Below are 15,364 nucleotides of genomic sequence, written 5' to 3'. Positions count from 1 at the left end.
ATACCCGTAACCCGTAACCCCTTCGTTGTTTCAAATTGTTGGTGTGCGCAATGGCTACTGTGGGTAGTCATGTGTCAACTCAGAGCGTATGGGGGAGAAGAGGAGCAGAGATTGCTGAACTACTGATGGATACAGTGTCACATGTGCCTTTGAAGCGCTCGCAACCTCAACTTCAGCATCACCCTTCTTCTGTCTTCTGTCATTTATTTCCTTTCCTCCTGTTCTTTCATTCCATATTCGCCATAATTATGTCACCTTTGGGGCGCAGTGCCCCGGATGCGCAGTGACCTCTACGATGTATGCCAGAGCTAGGCATCTTTTTTGGCTGCATGTTTCCTTTTGCGCTGCCAGCTCTGCTTCAGGCCACATGTACACGTGTTGCTCTTTGCTTTTCAGAACTCTTGAGGCCGGTAGCAGCCCCATTTTGGTTGGTCCGGCAAGATCCGACTTCGATGCTCCCCCCCCCCCCCCCCACAAGCCCATACTCGTACATATGCCGGTACATGTACGTGTATGTGGATGTATGTAATAGACCGATCCCCTTATTATACTGGGTTCGAGCACGGGGGCAACCTCACTCGCGATCGAGCTAGTTTTTGAACGGACAGCATCTTTGACAGTGTGTTTCAGGTTTGTTTTGGAATGTCTTCTGCTTAGTTCAAGTGGTTTGCGATGGCTTCGAGCGGTGCTGAACCTCCTGCTGGTAGGAGCAGGGTCTCCGAGAGAGATATGGACTGTGAGGCCGCTGCAGGATTTTTTCAAGGCGCGGGAGGGAACGATCTCGGGCCACAAACAGGAGTTACTCCAGAGGTGAGTTGTTTTGTTGTTGAAATATTCGAATCGCGAATCGTGTTGTGAGATTTATTTTGTGCTTAGGCTACAGCAGACCGTATTTCTTTTTCCTTGAGATCGGTGCTGAAGATAATAGTAACCTTTTTCTGGTCTGCCTTTTCCTCTCCAGAGCCATCTTCTATGAAGGTAACCGTGGTGCTGCCAAGTCACCAAGTCGCGATCGCGATCAGCAGCCCTGAAGTGGAAAAATCGATTTTCCAACGATCTGGTTGGACATCAGCCACTAAAGTACTTCTGATTTGCCTGTAGTGACAACAGCAGCCATCCTTGGACACCTTGCAAAGACAGGAAAAGCCACTGGTGGAAGCGACTGCTATGAGGTGACGATAGCAGTGGTGATCGCTGTTTTGTCAAGTCGAAGGGCTTGCCAACCCAGAGGAAGCATTAAAAAAAAACGATTAGCAGTGCGTGGTATTTGTTGAGCATGAAGAGCTAGAGGAGGACAGTGCAAACACATGCAAGGAGTGGAAGGTGTTTGAAGAACAGTGTGCTGTGTGCCGGCTGGTAGTGATGGTGGTTTTTGTCAGCATGTATTCGTGCTGCTTCTTGTGCTGGAACACTTCTCCCCAGGAAGGCAGATTGCGTGCTCCCTGGCCCTCAGTCGGCAATGGGGCATTTGTTCCAGGAACATTACCCCGGAGCCAGTGATGAGTCGTACCTTTGAAAAGTCGAAGCTTGCTGTTAATCGCAAGCGTAGCGCAGTGGATTGCTCCCTCTTCGAAGCACGAGGGTCAAAGCTTGCCGCTGTCTGCAGCAAAGTGTGTGTGCGGTTCTTTCGAACCTATGAATATACCCCCCCCCCCCTCTCTCTCTCTCTCTCTCTTAGGAAGACTGCATGTTCAGAGTGAACTATTTTCTAGTATATTTAATGTGAGACGGGCTGTTTACGCCCAAGATGAAGATACAGTTTTTTTTCTGTTTCTATACGTTCCTTAGTTTGGTTGAGTTGGGTAACTCCGCTCTTCTTCCTCGCTCACCGGAGGAAATGTAGTCTCCTCGCGCAACTGGGGAGCAGTTTTCATTGGACATTAGTGACGGGACGATGCGACGGGAATCAATGGTACGAGCTGATGAACGAACGCTTTACGGAGGAAAAGAAAAATTTGCTGTCGGAATTTTCAATGTGCGGGGCCTCATGTCGGCCGTCAAGAGGAACTGGCTTGTGTCGGTACCTCTCTTTCTACGGCATAGACGTCTGTACCCTTCAAGAAATCAAGTTACCTGCAGGGCTTGACGAGCAGCGAAACGGCTAAAGATGGAGTACGAGTGGAGCGGAGTGTTAGAGCACGCGGACGGCCAGTGTCATTGTGGAGTCGCGACTTGCAGCTGTTCGGCTTGTTGGTCGCCCGGAGCTCCGTCAACGCGGGCATGGAGCTAATGCGAGCGCGTGGCCGAGGTTGCGCTGACTAGTTGGCGGCGGCTAGCCGAGCTCGACGACTTGTATACGGCCTCAGTAACGGAGCTGCCACCCAACACCTGAAACGCAACGGCTGCAGAATCTTGGAATGTTCGAGTCTGCCTTGTTCGTTCTGCCAATGTGTCATGCAAGTAATGTCTTCTCCCTGAATGTTCGGAACGTTTTTGCAAATTGTCTGTACATGTGAAAATGGGTTGGCCATCTTTTGAAGTTTTGTAGCTTTCCACTACGTGGTTCGCGGCTGTAGTTTTTATGGTGGGATATCTGCGCCAAGCCAATGCTGGATTGTTCAATAGTAGACGCTCTGCAGAGCCTGGGAGCCATTGCCCATGACAGACCAGCATGGCGAGATCTATGCATGAGGGTCTGTGCATTGTGATATTCCGACAGATCCTGAAACAGTCAAACTCAGTAAATAGCACTATCATTATCACTCAGGCTGCAATATTCATATTATGGACATATTCATAAATGACATATCTTCAATACCCATGAGCTACATTGTATATAATATATATGATATAAGTATCATAATTATTATTATCATCGTTCTAGCTCATTTTTTCCCCTGTCATAGTCCTGTTTATCATGTTCAGCATAAGCGAAGTTGTGGATCATGCTTGCATGGTTGACTCCAACGCGTACATGCAAGTAATAATAATAATAAATACGTTCCTAATAAAATACATTGTGACAGAGCTTTCGGTCATACTCCGCTGTACTACATCCTCAACCCGCCACCACCATGCGCTCTTGGCCGAACTAATGCACGAAGCATAAACACACCAGCACAGCAAGGACACTTCCGTTGACAGATATTGTTTACGCCTCTAGACAGCTGTTTCGTTTCTTCGAGCTCATCGTTAGAGGAGGATAGTAGCGGGATACTAATGATGATATAATATAAGATGATAGATGGTTTATGGTTGGATATTGATGATTGGAGAATGGAGATCTAAGAAAGCAATGACAGTGATTGCGAAATGGATAATATTATCATGATTATATGCCAGTCTGGTAATGCGTTGTACTGGTGAACAGTATTGAAATCATCACTGCATTCGATGCAAATATTGAAAGAGTAAGAGAACATGGTTGATTTGGTAGCACCTGCGACTGGCTACCGGGTGTTGTGATCAGCAATGTTACCATGAGAGAAAATAAGAGCGCAAGGATCTGTTGGGTCTTGTTGTGCCGTGCCGGTGCGAGAACCCTAAGTGCATGGCAAAATAGAACTGTTTCATCCACAACGCAGAATGTCTTGCGGTACATGGCATTGATGACTGAACATCTCGCCAGCTCGCCCAAATGGGGATCATGCCCAAACGGAGGAACAAGACATCTTTCCAGCTCAGCTAGTTATATACCGTGAAACAGATGATTAACTTGTGCCACGCATACCAGCTTCTGTTCCATTCGGCCCAGGCTTAGACACGTCAATGCCAATAGCAGCTGAGCCTCCATTACATGCTCATTGGCGATTTACGGCCGCCTCCAACTGTATCCGCCGTCCCTCAGCTTCCGTCTTCGCAGATCTGGCGTGGCGCAGTACATTTTCTCGGCTAGCCTCAAAGAAGTCCCACAGAGTGGTCCAAACACCTGAAGGCAAACCAGTCAGAAACTGGAGCGGCTTTCTTTATGTTATTGTACGTAAGCTGTTTTTCGCCTTTCTTCACCCCAGTCCTCACATCGTCCAACTGCTCCACGAGACTCTGTACACGAGCTCTACTTGCTGCCAGCTCCTGATGCAGATGCTACACTTCCATTACAGGACCAAACTGCACTAAGCCAGGTTCCTTTCCAACTCAAAGTACCGTTGCCTCTCAGCAAAATACTGGTTTGGGAGCATGGGGAGCTCGTGATGCAGACGCTGCACTTCCATGACCGAACTGCACTAGGCTCAGCAAATACTGTTTTGCGAGCATGGGGAGCAGGGCGTCCAGACTCCACTCTCTTGCGAAAAGCAAACCTGGTATCGTAGGACAGCTGTTTGGGTTCCTGGACTCATCCTGCCCTTGTAGAGGTGGGCAAAACGATTTCGATTTCGGGATCGAAATGATCGCTGCAACTCAAATATTCAGAGTGACCCTAAGACTACGTCCTTCCTCACGGGGCATAGCCTGGACCCGCTTGCTCCAGGCCGCTGTGGCTCCACACGAGGAAAGGAGTGGAATGATTTGTTTGCTTCGTCCTCCTGTTCTGACAGTGAGGAACGCAGCAATGATCCTGAGAAGGCATCCTGAAGTCGTAAAAAGGAAGACGTCTAAACAAAAACAAAACAGCTCAAATCAAAAGTCCTTGTGACATTTTTTGTAGACAGGCTTGCACTGCATGTAGATTTCGCGTGCTCTGCACTTCGCATGCGAGAAGTCACGCACATGTCGAGGTGAGGTTGGTCGCGTGTGTGCAGCAGGATCCCACGCGACTGCGGAGTTGCCCCCTTGCTCGAACCCAGACAATAATAAGGGGATCGGTCTATTGTGACCATGCAGAGTGACATAGGGTGAGAAAAGGAAGGACGTTCTGCATGAGTCAGGAAAAGGGGCATCAGCATGTTGTGTCCGTCCAAACAGAACTTGTTGAAGCCTATGAAGGCATAGCAACAGTATCTAAATGCATGTGATAAAAGAACCAAAATGTACCTTTGGAGGAGGAGAAAGGATATTGCAAGGGAATATCTTTGGAACAAATCCTATCTAGAAAGAATTGGAGGAAGAAAAGAATGAATACATTCCAAGAAGTACAGTGTAGGAACATTCACTGGCACGACTGTCCACATGACCTTCAGCAGGGTCATACTCCTGACGACATGTAGGTCCAATAACTTTATACCGTAATGTACTGCCAGAGCGCCCCAAGTCCATTTAGCACGTGCGAATTTGTGGGTGGTTTACCACCGCTGACATTGATGCGTAAGTGCATAATAATATGAATAATAATAGAGCGCCCCACTATCTCATCCTTTCGTGGTCGTATTGTGGAGGTGGTCTGCTGTCTGTAGGTCATACGACATGAACCTTGTACACATATTGCACGTTTTGCAGTCAATCCGGACCTTCGAGCGGACACAAGCTCCACACAAAACCCTGCCAAGCGTGACCTTAGTACAATATTCTCACATCGTACAAACTTCGTTGCACTCTGCCATACGATTTTCCTTTCTCAGGCTGTAAAATCAAGTTGGGGCGCTCTCGCGAGACGGGGCGCTCTGGCGGTACTTTACGGTACTACTTATTGCACACATCATCATGGGTGGACATCCTCAGCTGCTCACATATGTGGGAGCTCCCACCTTTTTTTCTTTTCTTTTTTGGCCGAATATTGGTGCGGCAACTACCGGAGTTGCCGGATCGCCTGCTACGGCCCTGGAGTGTGCGGGGGAAGTGTGCAGTGTGTGGGTGCTGTGTGCTGTGCGTAGAGTGTGGGTGCTGTGTGCAGTGTGTGGGTGCTATGTGCTGTGTGCAGTGTGCAGTGTGCAGTGTGCAGTGTGTGGGTGCTGTGTGTGGGTGCTGTGTGTTGTGTGCTTTTTTTTTTTTTAAGAGAACACAAACCTACAAATCATGTTGAAAGACAAAAAGTACAATCCGCGATATTCATGTTAAAACAAAATGGCGTCACAATTTATTGAAAGTGGTATAGTTGGTGGTACGAGTGTTCAAACCCATTTCAACTTCATACTGTTCGTCTTCTTTTTGACATGCTCTCTTTCCATCGTCCTTAGCTTTTGTTTCTTGTGAGCTGTTTTGGCTTTCTCCTGTACCTCTGGGGGATGCCAAGTGATGGTTTTGAGAGGCTGGTGATGGCTGTGAGCGAGAGTTTGCCGATCGGCGTCGTCCTCGCTATAGCGATGAAAATACTAGTTACTGCGCACCTGGCAGATATCACAACACGTCGGAGCGTCCAGGAGAAAAGAAATCTTGGGTTTTTTGCTGGAATCTAGTTCCTCCAGCATCGTGTAGCCCACCGTCGGTGAATGGCGGTCCAGAAAGGTCGAACCTGGTCTTCTGCAGCACCTCGCAGTCCTGCGAGGCACACCATGTATTGTACAAATAAAACTCATACAGTGATGAGTCTCCGCCTGTATGCTGCAAAAGACACAGGAAATGTGACTGGTGTCTGTACACTCAGTGACTGGACGCCAACACCCCAGTCTTCTCCTGCAGGATCTGTTTGACATTGACATTATGCAGTAGGTCGGCATTGACCTGATTTGGCAGCTATCGTAATAGTATCTGCCTGGTTGGATGTAGCAGGTTGGCGTTTGTTCGTCGTCCAGTCCGGAATTTTCTTGTAACTCACGGTGGAGTACGCGCAGGGTTTGTGATCATCCCTGTTCACTTCAATGTTATCAAACACAACGTTCCCTTTGTCACTCATCTTATCCTAAGTACTGAATTTGCTGACAATATTGCACCACACTTGTCACAACCTACTGCCACTGCTGGCGGTGGCGACTGGTTCGTCAATGGCGGTGACCAGGCTGACTGACTAGCTTCGAGACAGCGGCCTCGTTGTCAACCCCGCGACAGCCTAAAGGTTGATTTTATCGATCCAGCCTCAGCGTCATGTTGACGATGCCCTAGTGACTGTGTGTCATGGATTGCCTTGCCATCAGCGGTCATTGCCGTCCACCTTGGTGCAGCCCTCAACAACTGGCTCAGCCCATAGGAGTCTCAAGTGGACAAAGTTGTTACCAAAGTAGCTCGGTGCATCGTGGTGTAGGTGAGCACATAACTAGGACTTCCCAGCGCCTATTTGTCCAGGCTGCGATACTATGTGACATGCTGTACTGCACATTCTTTTCAGCACTGCAAGGCCGGCAGCTGGACCGACTGCAGGGGCCCCGCACATGCAGGCCGCCTGTTGCCAGTGCAGCATTCTGGAACGTTCCTTCCTTCTGAGATCCGTGGAATAATAACTTTCTTTGCTTCAAAGCAAGTTGCTTACCTTTCTGTTCTGCTCCCAGTGTCCTTACAACAATAACCTACAGCAATGTTTTATTTTCCTTTCCATTCCCCAACCAATGAATACTACAATGTCGATTCTATTTCTGAATACTTTAGTGTGTGCCCGCGCACGCACGTGTGTGTGTGTGTGTGTGTGTATACCTCACTCGCCACTCGAAGTTCTGTTCCCCATTACTGGAACACTGCCTGTTCTTTCAGGACCTGCCATCATCTGCGGATGGGCATTCAATGATTGTATTGTGTGTGTGTGTGTGTGTGTGTGTGTGTGTGTGTGTGTGTGTGTGTGTGTTTCATTCAGAATCAGATCCGCTATCGTTCCTATAAGAGAAAATCTGTGGGTTCACAGTGCATTTGTAGATTTGCGTGCTTTTCTCGCCACGGGCGCATACATGATAAACACACACACATGGGACATTGTGTGTGTGTGTGTGTGTGTGTGTGTGTGTGTGTGTGCGTCTGTGTGTGGGGATATTGTCTGTATCGGCTTTTGGTACTAATGTTCAGGTCTGTGCTTGCACGTGTGAACATTAAATTGTTCGGTTCTGTGCATGCTATCGCTATGTTGAATATTGTATGTATGTGTGCATTTCCACGAACAGTGTAGATGAGCGTGGAGAGTGCATTCATCCCTCATCAACCACTTCCCCTTGGGCTTACGAGAGTTTTTCTGCGTACCTCTCATTTTTGTTTGTTTCTCTCTGATACTGAATCGATGCCGGTACCTGTACCTCGATGTGTTCCTCTATCTGCAGTCGCCTTTATCCTTCGGTCAAGTTAACGTTTATTGTGCTCTATTTATCGTGCGAATCAAAATAAACAATAATAACACAAGTCATGCTAGAGTGACGACATGTGCGTGTAGTAGGGTTGATGCGATGGGACGTTATAATTAGGTGGAACAGAACACACATTGGGCAGATTGATTGGGCATCATTGATTGTGCTCAGTCTAAACAGTGAACATAATAATTATCTCCAGTGACAGACTGTAGCGGCTAGCCTCCAATAGGTAGCTGGCACTGGTTGCTACTGCTTGTTTGACAGGTGCCGCCAGAACCCCTGTGGTGTCATGCTATAGATGCACATGCCCTATTCTGGGGCATACTGAAGTACTTTGATTTTGTTGACTGCATGTAGACAGCATCCAATAGTAGAACTCGTAGACCTTGGTTCTTTGTAGGTCAACCACCATCGCATGGATCGATCGGTGACTATGCACTTGGAGGTTGGAATAGCCCGAGCTGAACAGATCTTGCCATGGCCCAGGGAGTGAACTCGCTTACTCGACTATCCCGATTTTAGTTAACCAGCATGAGTGGTGCAATTTGTCAATACCATGTTGCGAGCTCACAGTTGTTTGGGCAGGTTTTGAGCTGCACCACGAAACAAAGCGAAATAACGGCGTGACTGTAGAGCAAGGAAGCGGCGAGACGGCACTTTCAGGACGAGACAGGCAGTGGAGATGTGTTCACAGCACGAGCAACCTCTCAAACCCTGCCGGTACTCCACAGTTACAAGAAAATGTCGGACTGGACGACGCGCCAATGCAAACCTGCTACATCCACCCAGGCAGATAGCTGCCAAACCAGGCCAATGTCGACCCACTGCATACCGGTATGTCAATGTCAAACAGATCCTGCAGGAGAAGACTGGGATGATATTGGCGTCCAGTGTACGGACACCAGTCACATTTCATGTGTCTTTTGCAGCATACAGGATAGACTCATCACTATAAAGTCCACTACTTCATGATTTTTATTTGTAGAATACATGACAGGCGTATTCAGTGTGCCTCGCAGGACTGCGAGATGCTGCAGAAGACCAGGTTCGACCTTTCTGGACCGCCATTCACCGACGGTGGGCTACACGATGCTGGAGGAACTAGATTCCAGTCAAAACCTAAGATTCCTTTGCTCCTGGACGCTCCGACGTGTTGTAATATCTGCCAGGTGCGCAGTAACTAGTATTTTCATCGCTATAGCGAGGACGACGCCGATCGGCAAACTCTCGCTCACAGCCATCACCAGCCTCTCAAAACCATCACTTGGCATCCCCCAGAGGTATAGGAGAAAGCCAAAACAGCTCTCAACAAACAAAAGCTAAGGACGATGGAAAGAGAGCATGTCAAAAAGAAGACGAACAGTATGAAGTTGAAATGGGTTTGAACACTCGTACCACCAACTATACCACTTTCAATAAATCTTGGCGTCATTTTGTTTTAACACGCATACGGTCCATTGGACTGGGTAGGCGCTATCCACAATGCCAGTTATTAGCTGTGCTGATGAAATACATGGACTCTGCCGACCATGGGTCTCGGCGTCAGAGTGCCATGTATGCATCAAAATTAATCATGAGTAGAGCTGGCAAGTGGATGCAGTTTTTGGCGCTCCGGAATCATTCAATCCTGTGTGTATGTATACCTGTTAGAAATGTCTCGAGTATGTTCCATACAGCTGAGTGGCAACCTTCCCTGCAAGGACCATGCCTTATTTATTAGACTGTTGCTTTCCTCTGGTGTCAAACCAGATGAAATAAAACAAATTGACCTGAGCGGAAGGCGAGGAGTTTGTAGAGTTTCGTTTTCCTCCACATCTGTCAGAGACGAGGTGTTATCCAGAGGGCTCACTGTCGACGGAGCTCAATTAGTACTGTTAGTTGGTGATGGAGCTGTAGTCTCTGTGCATATCTTTGGCGTGGCAGATGATACTCCGCTGTCGGCCATTACATCGGCTATGGAGAAGTTTGGGACCACCATTGGTCTCCCAAAGCGGGAAGAAAAGTCTGTGGATGGCTGTACGTTCACGACTGGCACTGTATTTGTAAATGTTGTACCCAAGTCCACCGTACCGTCTACAATCGTGCTGCCTGGCTCCGGTCAAAAACTTCGCGTTTGGCACAGGGGTCAAGTTCCCACGTGCTTCAAGTGTGGCTCCCGTACGCACCTCGCGAAGGACTGTGGCCAGCACAACAACAACTCTGCATCTGCCGGCAACTCCACGCTGTACTCTCGGATCCACAAGGCTGGTTCGAATACAGGTCAGGTCATGGACCCTGAGCGTGAAGTTCATGAGAGTTCAACTGCTGCCTCAGAGATGACTACATGTACAGATGGAGCTGCTGGACAGTCTGCAGTTCAGGGTGGAGTGAAAACATGTCAAACCACTGACATGCTTTCACAGACTCAGGAACGCAGTGAGACCAGGATGCCAATGCAGGAGGGCAACAGATTTTTCAGTGGCAGAGGGAAGGCACCTCATCAGTCACCTGACACTGACAAAGATGGATTCACCATGGCGTCAGGGAAGGATACATTCCCAGCAACTTCCCAGGCTGACAAACTCGCCAATGCTTTCTCCACTGCAGCTGAAATTGACGAAGTTTCAGGTGCTGAAGATACGGATAACTGTGGCGCACAGGTCACAATCAACGGAATAACATTTGAGTGCTAACTTGACATCAGTACCATATTTCGACAACCTCTGCTCCTCAAGCTCCAGTTCCTCTCAATCCGAACGCTACACCATTCCAACCCACTGTTGCAAGAACAGTGCTTGCACCGTCGGAGCAAGATTTGACCATTGCATTCCTCAACATTTGTAGTCTGCGCTACAAAGTATGCACAAACTATGCATTTGATGGACTGGAACATTGTTGGTGTGGCCGAGACTTGGCTCACCAACACAGTAGTTAACAATGAGATAGAAATATCTGGATACAGCTTTGCCAGGCTGGATCGAGCCGGCCGTCCTGGTGGAGGTGTGTGCCTGTATTACAGGGCTACACTTCCTGTCACCGTACAGCCAGATTTGAAGGTGGACGGTATTGAAGCTGTGTGGATCAGTCTGCACCACTCCAAACAGCGCCATCTTTGTGCGTGTATGTACCGCCCCCCTGCTGAATCAATTCATTATTGGGACAGATTTGAGCAGGCTCTTCACCAGGCTGCAGTGGTGTCACCATCTGTCACCCTGCTTGGTGACTTCAACATTAATGTTAGCTCAGCTGCAACACCCCAGCTCCACCGTTTCAATGACGCAATTCACTCTTTCGGTTTGAAAAATTTAGTCTCTGTCCCAACCCGAATAACCCCAAGATGTCCAATCGGCACAACACTGGACCTGATCCTCACCAGTAGCCCTGCTACAGTCTCCTACAATGTCATACCCTGTACTCTGAGTGATCACTCAGCCGTACATGCTAGACTGGACCTCGCGCTACCGTCCGCTAAGCATCAACACTCCTCGCAACGCCAGGGCACCAGTTTAACCCGCAACATGCGCACCATATACTTTCCAGAATTTCGGGATGAGCTTGCCAATGCCAACCTGAGCGTGTTCCAATCGACTTCCTCCACTGATGAGATGTGGAGCGCTTGGCACACTAAATTCATGCGTGTTCTTGACAGGCATGCCCCTCTCAAATCCACCAGCAGGAAGGCGAGCTCATATCCCCCGTGGTCTGACAGGGAATTGTACCAACTCCAGTGTCGCAAGAAAAGGCTACATCGCCAGTGGCTTCAGAACAAGGACAGCACCCATCTCTACTCAGCATTCAGGCGTGCCCGTGCGGCTGCCAGGAATGCCTATCGTAGGAAACGCAATGAGTATTTCCAAATCCTATGTGCTGAACATAGTCGCAATCCACGCAAACTGTGGCATATCCTCAACACTGTAACATCTCGAACTCGCCAACGTATTGAGCCAATGTGTGATGTGGAGGATGTCGCCACAGCCTTCAGTAAAGTTGTGACTGATAATGATAGACCTCCTGTGCTCACCATGCCACAGGGTCCATCACGCCCCACAGCCTTATCAGCTTTCCAGTATGTCCGAACCAACTCTGTTTATCGTCTCCTGAGAGGCATCAATGCAGCCAAGGCCACAGGCAGTGACAGCATCCCAGGAGTACTTCTGAAGTGCTGTGCTGATATCATTGCTCCGTCTGATGCTGCTCTCATCAATGCCTCACTATCCCGTGGTACAGTACCCTCTGCCTTCAAGCTTGCACACGTATCACCGCTATAAAGCTGATGACCCAGCAGTTCCCACTCACTTCCGTCCCATTTCCCTTCTCCCAATCCTGTCCAAGCTATTAGAGAAGCTGGTGCAGAAGGAACTTGTATCAGTCATGAACATCACAGAGTCACTTCCCTCCACTCAGTTTGCATTTCGCAGCAGCCATTCCACAGAGGATGCACTAGCTCTCATCACCAACCGTATCCTTACTGCCCGGGACAAACAAAAGTACACAGGTGTCTGCTTACTGGACATGTCAAAAGCATTCAATAAAGTTAGACATCACCAACTAATTCTCGACCTCTTCAATGTTGGCGTCACGGCCACAGCCCTGCGGTGGTTCATGTCTTACCTCTCCGAACGAACCCAGCGTGTGTGTATCGGACCATCACGCAGCACTATCACTCGCTGCACCTGCGGAGTGCCACAGGGATCTGTGCTCGGCCCCATTTTGTTCAACGTATACACTCGGGAAATACCCTATGTTGCTGGACAAACTCTGTCTTTGCAGTTTGCAGATGACATTGGTCTCACTTGCAGCAAACCGACTAAGCCTGAAGTGTCTGCAATTCTGTCTGCGTCAGCTTCAGCTATTGCTAACTGGCTAAACGACCGTGGCTTGATCCTGAATGCTTCCAAAAGCCAGGTGATCTCCATTTCTGGGAACCTACCTGAGAAGCATACTCCACTCTCGGTGAACTGTAACGGGACCCTGCTGCCACGTGTGGAGTCTGCCAGGTACCTTGGCATAACATTTGATAGCAACATGTCTTGGGATGAAGCTGTCAGCTTCAGCTATTGCTAACTGGCTAAACGACCGTGGCTTGATCCTGAACGCTTCCAAAAGCCAGGTGATCTCCATTTCTGGGAACCTACCTGAGAAGCATACTCCACTCTCGGTGAACTGTAACGGGACCCTGCTGCCACTTGTGGAGTCTGCCAGGTACCTTGGCATAACATTTGATAGCAACATGTCTTGGGATGACCACGTAACCCGCTGTGCAAACCGTGTATCACGAAAGATCGGAGTCCTGTGGAGGATGCGGCGTTGCCTCAGCACACAGGGTCGGATAACTTACTTCCAGTCCATCATAATAGGGAGGTTCCGGAGTACGACTTTTCGTGCCAAAATCCGTAGAGGCGCTACGGATTTTTTGTACGTCGTTTTCGAGCGGTGAAATGTTCCGGAGTACGGAACTTATGTGTTTGCCGTCATTGCCTAGGTAACGATCGCAAACACGTCACATTCCCGCGCTATGCCTTTTTACTTTGAAAATTTGTACCGAAATCAAAACGTCCCGCGGAAAATCGATGTTTCTCGTACCAAATTTGTACGCGAAAAATCTTTCTGCACCCGATGACGCAAAATCTCCATACGAAACATGGTTCGTGTGAAAGCCAGTCCACACGGATTCTCCGTGCCGAAAAATCGTATGGAGCATGCCTGGAAAAAATCCGTAGCGCCCATACGGATTTTGGCACGGAAAATCGTACCCCGGAACCTCTCTAATGCCTGATCTTCTATGTGGATCAAATGCATTCTCGACATCTCTGGCAGCCAGGCACTGTCATCGACTACAGGTTCTGCAAAACCGTGGTGCCCGTGTAGTGTTCGGACGCCCGCCATGGACATCCGCACATGACCTACTGGAGCGCCTCTCACTGTATCGGGTTGCTGAAGTACACAAGCAGAAGCTGGCATTCCTTGCATGGCGCTGCCGTTACGGCCAAGCAAGTCCTGAGCTTCAGGTTCTCTTGCTGCCAGCTTGTGGCCGGTCCACGCGCCTGGACTCTGGCATGGGTCTCTGCCTGCCACCCGCCCGCAGCAAATCTGGAAAGGGGACATTCGCCTTCCAGGGTGCGCTATGCTGGAACAACCTGCCTAGCAGTATTCGCTCCATCTCCGTTCCTCGTCAGTTCCGTGCTGCAGCAGTCCCGTTTCTTCTATGAACTGAGAACATTGCAAAGCAATTTTATGTGTGGCTGTCAATGTACATGTGTGTGTATATGTGTGTGTGTGTGTGTATGTGTGTGTGTGTGTGTGTGTGTGTGTGTGTGTGTGTGTGTGTGTGTGTGTGTGTGTGTGTGTATGTGTGTGCGTGCGCATGTGCGTGTGTGTGTGTGGGGGGGGGGGTATGTGTCCGAGTATGTGTGCATGTGTGTGTAGGTGTGGGTATGTACATGTATGTGTGTGTGTGTGTGTGTGTGTGCGTGTGTGTGGGTGTGCGTGTGTGTGGGTGTGTGTGCGTGTGTGTGGGTGTGTGTGTGTGGGTGTGTGCGTGTAGATGTGCATGCTTCGACTTCTCTCTCTTCTCTTCTCTTCTCTCTTCCTGTCGGTGTCTTCCGCTTCTGGGCCGGCATGGCCCATACTTCATGCGTGCTTGTTCCTGTTGTGGTTATGTCTACTGTGTCTTGCCGCTACTCCGGCTTTGGCCGTGACCACGATGTGTTTCCCCCTTTTCTCCTTTATCCTTTCCTTTCTCTTTTTGCTAAAAGCTTTCTTCTCGCCGTGACCACGATTTTTCTTCTTTTCTCCTTTATTCTTTTTCTCTCCTTCTTTTCTCTTCTTCCTTTGCTGAGAGCCTTCTGTTCCCATATTTTCTTCACATCTGTGTCCCCATTTCTGGGTTACTTGGACTTCATTCGCTTCCTTGTCATTCGACATGTTCAGCCCGTTCGGTTTGCGAATTCAAATATACACAACCACCACCCAATCATAAGTTTATAATGAGCCAACATAAGAAAGCTACTGAAGAAAAATGAAATAAATAAATAAAGAATTTAAACACACGGCGAGGAGACAATAATTTGATAACCGCAATCAATAAAACTAGCTGAACCGACATTTGTGTACTTTATTCATGCAATGTAAAAACGGTGGAGACGATTCTCTATAATAGTTCAATTTTTGTTTCAGTGTCCTTTAGTACAACGACGATTCCTGATGAGTGTTGTACGAAAACTTGTTTGAATCCATATTTTTCCCTGCACCATTTCTTCATATTTTCATCGTTTTATTGCACATCGTCTCCACCGTTTTTACATTGCATGAATAAAGTACACAAATGTCGGTTCAGCTAGTTTTATTGATTGTGGTTATAAATAAATAAG

General features: G+C 48.5%; 2 protein-coding genes across 2 annotated transcripts; both read left to right on the top strand.

The window, feature by feature from the left end:
• Positions 1–10,864: 10,864 nt before the first annotated feature.
• Positions 10,865–12,262, top strand: LOC135827202 (uncharacterized). The gene has a single exon (XM_065339731.1). The coding sequence runs from the start codon at positions 10,865–10,867 to the stop codon at positions 12,260–12,262; it is 1,398 nt and encodes a 465-aa protein (XP_065195803.1).
• A 1,500-nt stretch (positions 12,263–13,762) lies between these two features.
• LOC135827201 (uncharacterized) lies at positions 13,763–14,203 on the top strand. The gene has a single exon (XM_065339730.1). The coding sequence runs from the start codon at positions 13,763–13,765 to the stop codon at positions 14,201–14,203; it is 441 nt and encodes a 146-aa protein (XP_065195802.1).
• Positions 14,204–15,364: the final 1,161 nt, after the last annotated feature.

This window comes from Sycon ciliatum, chromosome 11 (genome assembly GCF_964019385.1).
Source record: "Sycon ciliatum chromosome 11, ocSycCili1.1, whole genome shotgun sequence".
NCBI classification, from domain to species: Eukaryota; Metazoa; Porifera; class Calcarea; order Leucosolenida; family Sycettidae; genus Sycon; species Sycon ciliatum.
Note: the sequence above shows the minus strand (reverse complement) of the source record. Positions and strands in the feature narration are given on the sequence as shown.

Excerpts from the sequence above, each read along its gene's own strand:
- LOC135827201 (XM_065339730.1), top strand. The coding sequence starts at position 13,763 with ATGCCTGATCTTCTATGTGGATCAAATGCATTCTCGACATCTCTGGCA.
- LOC135827202 (XM_065339731.1), top strand. The coding sequence starts at position 10,865 with ATGCATTTGATGGACTGGAACATTGTTGGTGTGGCCGAGACTTGGCTC.